We start from the raw sequence: 8,390 nt of genomic DNA, 5'->3' as shown, positions 1-8,390 counted from the left end.
AACACAGCACACCAACATCAAAACCTCATCCCAACTGTAAAGTATGGTGGAGTGAGCATCATGGTTTGGGGCTGCAGTGCTGCCTCAGGGCCTTGTCAGCTTGCTATCAGACAGAAAAATTAACTCCCTAGTTTATCAAGATATTTTGCAGGAGAATGTAAGGCTTTGTCCGCCAATTGAAGCGCAACAGAAGTTGGATGATGCAACAGGACAACGACCTAAAAACACAGAAGTAAATCAACAACAGAGTGGCCCAGTCCTGACCTCAACCCGATTGAGATTCTGTGGCATGACCTCAAGAGAGCGATTCACACCAGACATCCCAAGAATATTGCTGAACTGAAGCAGTATTGTAAAGAGGAATGGTCCGAAATTCCTCCTGACCGTTGTGCAGGTCTGATCCGCAACTACAGAAAATATTTGGTTGAGGTTATTGCTGCCAAAGGAGGGTCAACCAGTTATTAAATCCAAGGGTTCACATACTTTTCCCACCCTGCACTGTGAATGTTTACACGGCGTGTTCAATAAAGACATGAAAACGTATAATTGTTTGTGTGTTATTAGTTTATGCAGACTGTGCTTGTCTATTGTTGTGACTTAGATGAAGATCAGATCAAATTTTATGACCGATTTATGCAGAAATCCAGGTAATTCCAAAGGGTTCACACACTTTTTCTTGCCACCGTATGTACAGTATTTACTATTACATTCACTGTAGTGTTTTTGCAGACATGACTGTAGTATTTACTGTAGTGTTTTTTCGGACATGACTGTAGAATACTGTAGTATATACAGTCCCTGATTAGTGCGGAACAATAAAAAAATGCAGTGGAACTGGCTTCGATGTCCAGAGTTGAGTTTGAGGGGTCTAGAGCATCTACAGATGGACTATCCAAATGAAGTGTTAACCTACAATATAGTACTACAGTCATGTCTGCAAAAAACACTATAGTGAATACTACAGTAAAGTCCGCTAAAACACTATAGTGAATACTATAGTATACTAGTAATGTCCGCAAAAACATTACAGTAAATACTAAAGTAAAGTCAGCAAAAGCACTAGTGAATACTATAGTTTATAAATATAGTAATATTACAGTATTTAGACTATAGAATACTATAATAGATGTTCATGTGGGTTAGCTGTAAATGTTCAACATGTTTTAACTAGGACATTAATGGAAATGATTTTTTTGTTTTTGTTATTGTGTTATTCTCAACACATTTGTGACTCACTACCTGGATTTGGTCTTATGAAGCAAAATTCAAAATGGAGTATTTTACATTATATAAAAGTAGAGACTCAGAGCTACAAAATGGTATGGTTGTATTATATTTTGAAATGGTCAAATAAAATCAACCAATCAATCAAGGGATACTACAGGGTGGAGTATAGTATTTTCAAAAATGTCTAAAAACATGTTTTTACTTTGTCATTATGGGATATTGTGTGTAGGTGGGTGAGATTTTTTTGTATTTGTATCAATTTTGAATTCAGGTTGTAACACATCAAAATGTGGAATAAGTCAAAGGTTATGAATACTTTATAAAGGCGCAGTATGTGGTTCAAAATAGACAATGCACAGGGCACGCGTGAAGAACTGAGCTTCCTGACTTCACACCACTCAGATCATCACACCAATCTCTCTCAAGTCATGACCATGGATCAGCTCAACATCTCCATCTCCATCATCACCTCAAGGAATCCTGGCAACGTTGTATCCAGTACACTGATGGGACTGTGCTGCCTAGTGGGCCTCCCTGCAAATATAGCTGTTTGTGGTGGTAATTCTGCGCCAGGTAAAAATAGATCATGTCACCCCCTGAAACTGATGCTGAATCTGGCTTGTTCTGACGTCCTGTGTCTGGCCTCCCTACCTGTGCGGATCTATTCCCTCCTGTGTGGGTGGAATCTTGGCCGTGGGCTCTGCAAGTTCTTCTCCTTCATGGTCTATTGCAGCCTATATATCAATATCATGACTATGACTATGAGTGTGCAGCGCTACATGTCGGTTCTCTACCCCCATCAGTGGGCCAGGCTGGGAAGGAGAGGTGAGAAGGTATTGCTACTTGCACTATTGAGGCTTGCATGCATCCTAACCGGGCCTGCTGTTGCAACAAGGAATATAGTGGTTACAGGTTCTGGTCTAAGATGTCAAAGACACACTGAATCGGACTGGGAAAGAGTGGCTGTTCTTTTTTTTGAGACATTGGTGAGTTTTGTTCTGGGTTCCATTCTGGTCACCTTTTATTTATTCCTTCACAGGCGAGTGAACCAGACAGCCCTCTTCAGCACCCAAACGATGACCAGATTGGTCACTGGATTTACTGTGACCTTCATCATTCTCTGGGTTCCTGGTCATGTTGTTAACATGTACACGTACATGTTGTTATTTTTTTGTGTGAATTTTTGTTTTGTTTTTTTCTATTTGAGGTGTGCATGTAAATCAAAGGGAGGGGGTCACTACGGCTTTGAAGCAAAGAGGTGACCTATATTGTGATAACGTTTTTTTTTTTTTTATGGCCCCATCATGATTGACCAAAGACCAACAATGTTGGTGAAAGCAGAAACAGAATGGAATCTCTATAAAATGATCACAAACCAGCTTGAAACCATCTTCAATGTCTCCTTTCAGACCACGCACACTTGGTCAGTGCTTAAATGCATCCATGCAATGCGTGGATTCGACTGAAATAGTAAATGCAAAATTGAAAGCGAAATTACCAACTCATTTTGCAGGAAGTGGGAGATAGAGTAGGTGAGAAAAAAAAAACACGCCTGTTGTCAATATCTGCAACATGAGAGTCGGTGAGAAAGACAGAATACCGTGATATAGAAACATACTGTAGTTTGTGAAAAAGGATCTCACCTACTTACAGCCACTCATCTAACATGACACAAAGAAAAACTGTAGGTCAAATATATTTTCACACACTTTACATTAACTTTCATTATTTATTCAGCCCTTTGGTTCAGACCATAAAGTGACTATAATAATATTGCGAAAAAAAGGGAAACATTGGCACAGTCTTTGATGCCCTTCATGGTACAGAGTGTTGGTGTAGAAGGAGCAGGAATAAAGCTCTGACTGTCAGGCCCAAACGCTCGAGACAGATTGGCAAATAAATGCTTTTACTGCTGCCAGCAAAAGACATACTCTGGCTTTAATGCACAGTTAACTTTTATGGGAGTTCTTTAAGAGAAAACATTACACCTTTTACAGGGAGGTACGAGGAGGGGATGCGGCCTTGCTCGGTAAATATGAAAGATTGTTCTGCTCTGCAGATTTTAATTGAACTGTGAATTGATGAGTCCGGTCATAAAGTATCAAGTTAGTGTAACATATACAACCAGCATATTTGCTTTTCCTATGAAATGCTTTCTTCAATTAATGAAGCATCAGGCAGAGGTGTACAATGCATAACAGTGTATCATATTAATAAATTGCTCGCCACAAATGCTATTGCCACTGTCATTTCATACACCGGCCTGATCTAAATGGCAGACTATGTACTCTGCTCTAACTAATAATAACTACAGCATACATGTACTGTATGCACGATGAGCATACTTTCGCATGGTTTGAATATCACCCTTATTTATGAACTTCCTCGCTTCAGAACACTGAAACAACCTTCCCTGCAACCATGACCTTTTTAAGCGTTTCTCAATCTATCAATCCCATTCTCCTGTCCAAGTGTTGGAGCAGCTTTAGAACAGATTCTGAAGTAAATGATGTATTGAGTCCTACGCAGAAATAATTCCTCTGCTTTTCTCAGTGTCTAACCCTTCCTTTGTATGTCAAATGATGTGATTTTCCAGCTCCAACGGTGAGATTGGTATGACTGCAGCTAAGCTGACATGAGTGGGAGTTACTAGTGGTGGGATTCAATACAATACACATACCCCCAGGAACAACTAGACACGCTTGAATAATCATGACATTTCTGTAGCAACTGCAGGCGAAATAAACAGAAACATGTTACATACACCATGTTGTGATTATAAAGCCTTTTACACATTTAGCTTCAATGATACAAGGCCAATATTATACAGCAGGGGTAACGCTCCACGAAATTCAAACATGACGAACCCAAGCAAATAAATCAACAGGATGTCACAGGTTCCACAAGTTTATTTTTTTGAAACTAGTGTTGAGCTTCCAAAATCCCCTTGATCGAGTGGCGGAACACAATGGCAATCGTCACACACATTGAAAAAGTTCTAATTCAGATTCACTACACTGGGTCGGCACACTCAAACCACGTGCAAACACATAAACAACTTAATGAATATATCATGTTATTAAGAGTGAAGGAACTCAAATGACTGTGTATTAACCACATTCAGAAAAATACAGCGACCAGGCTTTCAAAAAGACCTGGACTTCCTAAGACTTAGAGAACAAAAAAAAGTGTGCACTGGGCTGCCCTACAATGCTAATGCTATACAAACAAGTCTACATGCAAGGATTTCAGGGGGTAAGAGTTCAATGTTGTTATCAGTAGTAACGGTGTTGATAAGATCTGATACATTCTGTCCTAATAGCTTGAAGCTAACAGAACAAGGGTATTGCTGGTGGAACAACAGTCAGTGCTGCTGACTAATTTAGCATGTTGTTAGTAGTTCAACGAAGTACAGTAGAGGTGGACTCCTCTACTCCGCTGAACGGGTTTCGTTTAGCTGACCGAGCAGGGGTCATCCTTGGAGGGCTTCACGTCTCCCTGAAGCAGCTGAATCATCACAGCCTTGGTCAGGTAACTGGAGGTGCCTCTCCTGCCCATCGGAGGTGTCTTATAGAACTCCTCCATGTCATCCTGCGGACAACAATGTTTTTTTCATTGTAAACTAGCAGTACTGTTATATACAGTGCAAACTGTCGAAAGCTCTATAACAAAGCACTGCTTTTCAGCAACGAACTGCAGAATGAACAACTATTCAGATTGGAAATAATCTGATATGAATAACAAGTAACACAATTACTCCCATCCTTACCATTCACCGTTAATGAATTTAGTCGAGACTGACCAGAGAAATGATCGCCAAAGCACCCAAGGTAACCTCCCCTCGAATATGCGGTCTGCTTCGACTTAGCTGAGATAACTTGTACTGTACATCATCGTGGGCGTACAACAGCTAAGCTTGCATGCTACATGAACTCCAAGGAGCTCGCGTGACAGTGGTCTGACCCAACCTTAGATTCTGTGAGTCTAGCGGAGAGTGTAGGGCAGGCACCTACCGGTTTATTCATCCCCTCCCGACTCCTGTCCTTCTGGAAGTCATGGAAGGCCTCCTTCACCAGAACGTCCAGGTCAACCTTCTCTGAAAACTCCAGCTCCGGGTTTCTCTCCAACACTATGGACACCACCATCAGCAGCTGCAACCATGGATATTAGGGCAGGTAAGAAAGTAGAGCCATGATAATATGTGTGTACAATTAGTATGTTTTGTATTGTAAACCCAATGTGGTGGAAATGTTGCTAGATGAAATGCGTGGGTAAGATAGTCAATAGAGGGTCCTGTTTGACCAAGAGTAGTGTACGGAAAACATGCAGCTGTAAATTACAGTGAAATCTGATTGGCCCTTACCTCTACTACTATCTGCCTGTACTCAGGCAGCACAATGTCCTTCAGTGTGTCTTCCACCAGCAGAGAAAAGTTCATCTCATACATGGTCATGTCAGATAGTGTAGGTTGCTGCAATGGAAGGAAAGTGAGAGATTTTAACAGTAAGGCTTTAGGCAAGACTAACTCACATACTCAAATAAACAAACATTTATTTAATAGTGAGGTATATGCGATGCATTGAGGATCTCCTGCATTCAAACCATCCTTTTGAATCAACTGTTGGGCCAAGCAGCCTAATATACTTCAAATATGCAGTCTTTTTGGGAATTTCACCTCTGTCAAAGGGGGCCTATAGTGTGGTCCTTCAGAGATGTGATTAAATGTGGAGTTTGAGGATGTAAATAAAGGATTATAATGTCACTGTGGCAATAACCAACACTACCTGTGGGAGATGGATCCCTGCCACTACGATGCCGTTACAAGTTCTCTCCAAAATCTGCCACACTCGGTCATAGAAGCCATGGGGAGTCCTGTTGAGGGAACCATCGATTTGACGCATGTTGATCCAGGACCTGGGATGGGTAACGAATAGGGAGATTAATAAAAAAGAATAGAATAAAAAATGTGTGTGTGGAGGCTTGGGTGTGTGTGCGTGCGTTTACCTGCCGTGCTGTTGTGGCTGAAGGACATCCAACAGCAGCTGTTTAACATCGCTGGGGGACATCTGGTAAATGTCCTGGGGTGACATGTCACCTGCTCGGATCTCCAACTCATGCTTCATGGCCTGGATGATCCACCTACACCAATACCAGCGGAATACGAAGCAAAAACAATGCATCTCATAACCACAGATGGCTATCCTCAAACAGACAACTTGAGAGACAAACAGAATAACAACCACCCAGCTGTAGGATCAGAATGGCCATGGCTACAGCCTGCCTAGCTCTATTCCTCCCGGGCTCTATTCGTACCCGACGCGGATCTTGAGCATGCCGCTGAACAGCTCGGGGGTGTTGGAGATGATCCAGCCGATGTGGATGACCAGCTCCTGCTGCAGCACGGCCTCCCTCTCCCCGTAGCACTTGCTGTAGAGGATGCCCTTGATGACCCCAGGTGAGAGGGGGTTGGAGATCACCTCCTCCTCATGCCCAAACAGTCCCAGTGTTACCTGGCAACAGAGCACAGCCCAGCCAGCATCAGAAGAATGTCTGCTGTTCTGTTATTGTTTTGTGGGGATTATTTTTCTAAGAGGACAGAGTGACGAACCAGAAAGGTAGATGTGTTTACATGGATAACAAGAAGCAAATAGTCAAAAGGTTGAAATAAAAACATTAGATTTTATTTTATGGGTGACATCCCTCTACCTATACACTTTTTGACTGACCAGATAGTGTGCAATACTATGTAGAAATGCTGATGTTTCCGTATCCCCTTCGCTTAAACTATCTCTCCATCTCAAAACTGTAAAAGTGCCCCCCCCCCCACCTAGTAGAACATGGGATAAAAGATAATGACCAAGATTATCTTGTGATATTTCTTATTTTCAAAGCATAAAGGCCAGAAGAAAATTACACCTGGGTAATCATTATTCTTCCAAAACAACAAGATATGCTTTAATGTCCCTTTGAAAAATAGCCCCTCAAAACATATGGTTGCAGACTAATGCTCTCCAGTTAGATGGTAAATCACAGCTTTTAATCTGTACCTCGCTTCTAATATTACTAAGTGTAATCTAAACATGTCCTACCAGGTGACAGGTGCAGACAACTCTTGCTCAAAACCATCTTTCTCATCTAGTCCAGAATAGTTTCCCCTCTACGATGCAATCTACATGCAGATTCACACCTTGAGGTACTTCATAGTAATGAACCCCCCAAAACTCTTGGGTGGGAAAATGAGGCCAGAAATGGGGACTGCTAAGAAGCAACTAATATTTGAGAAAAAAAATGTATAATGATAAAACGTTATACTTTTAGGCAGCTCACTTCATATAAATCCAAGGGAACGGGTTGTATTAGGTCATAGGTTATAGGTCAGGTCACAGCATACATAGAGCCTGTTAAACCCAGGAATACACTTTCAGCAGGTATGAAACATATTAACAGCCTCGCTACAGGGCTAAAGCACAGTGAGTTAGCTGGGAAATACGAAGCGTGCAACTGCAATAACACTAAGCATTTCCTATAGGACAAAAGCATGAGGAGCTCACTGTCAACTGAACGTTCCTAATACTTTCAAAATGGACATCATTTCATCCAATTCATTGATAATCAATGAACACTAAGATTGTGTTTCGAAATAGGCATCTGATGTGACAAAAAAATAAAATACATAAATTATTCAACTGTATAATTTCCCCCCATTTTCAAATGTCCACTTACCTGCTTGCCATGCACTAAAACACTAGTAATACTTGGGGCAATGCTGTCCACTAGCTTAGTTATCACACTGGCTGCGATTCGTACAACCCCCCTGGTAAACAAAAACACAAGGAGATCCTTAATAGGGTCAATGCTATACGTGTCAATACAACTACAGTAGGAACAGTTCATAATGACAGTGCGATAACAATGTAGTCGGCTGTGTTCTCTATCATAAGAACCACACATACAGTATAACCATGACATTAAGGCTGATGTGCTGTAACGTGATTTGAGTCACACTACTGAAGGTGCGATTCGTGTAATGAAGTTCTAAAACAAAGTAATGTGTGTGGCATGTCCCACTCATGTCCACCGGTGTGTCTATACAGTACAAAGAGCCTTGTTGTGCTACTGTTTTACACGTCAATTATTGATTTTTTTTGCTAAGCAAATGAAAA

The 8,390-nt window shown here is 41.3% G+C and overlaps 1 protein-coding gene and 1 pseudogene across 4 annotated transcripts in view; one reads left to right on the top strand and one right to left on the bottom strand.

Moving 5' to 3' along the window:
• The first annotated feature begins 1,655 nt into the window (after positions 1 to 1,655).
• LOC149982943 (leukotriene B4 receptor 1-like) lies at positions 1,656 to 2,489 on the top strand (annotated as a pseudogene).
• Positions 2,490 to 4,118: 1,629 nt separating this feature from the next.
• The window catches only part of LOC110526270 (phosphorylase b kinase regulatory subunit beta), an 81,124-nt gene continuing 76,852 nt past the window's right edge, over positions 4,119 to 8,390 (bottom strand). For 2 of the 4 annotated variants that reach the window (XM_036980624.2, XM_036980622.2), the window contains 7 exons: positions 7,951 to 8,041; positions 6,541 to 6,737; positions 6,232 to 6,366; positions 6,012 to 6,141; positions 5,591 to 5,698; positions 5,241 to 5,378; positions 4,119 to 4,818 (listed from right to left, as the gene is read on the bottom strand). In XM_036980624.2, the coding sequence (XP_036836519.2) occupies positions 4,681 to 4,818; positions 5,241 to 5,378; positions 5,591 to 5,698; positions 6,012 to 6,141; positions 6,232 to 6,366; positions 6,541 to 6,737; positions 7,951 to 8,041 (937 nt within the window). In that variant the 3' untranslated portion in view covers positions 4,119 to 4,680. The remainder of the gene's footprint in view (positions 4,819 to 5,240; positions 5,379 to 5,590; positions 5,699 to 6,011; positions 6,142 to 6,231; positions 6,367 to 6,540; positions 6,738 to 7,950; positions 8,042 to 8,390) is intronic. The other 2 variants (XM_090238439.1, XM_036980623.2) reach the window with 1 other exon arrangement.

Source organism: Oncorhynchus mykiss, chromosome 6 (assembly GCF_057628025.1).
Source record: "Oncorhynchus mykiss isolate SJ-2025 chromosome 6, ASM5762802v1, whole genome shotgun sequence".
Taxonomy (NCBI): Eukaryota; Metazoa; Chordata; class Actinopteri; order Salmoniformes; family Salmonidae; genus Oncorhynchus; species Oncorhynchus mykiss.
The sequence above is the reverse complement of the archived record's forward strand: the minus strand, read 5'-3'. Positions and strand labels throughout refer to the sequence as shown.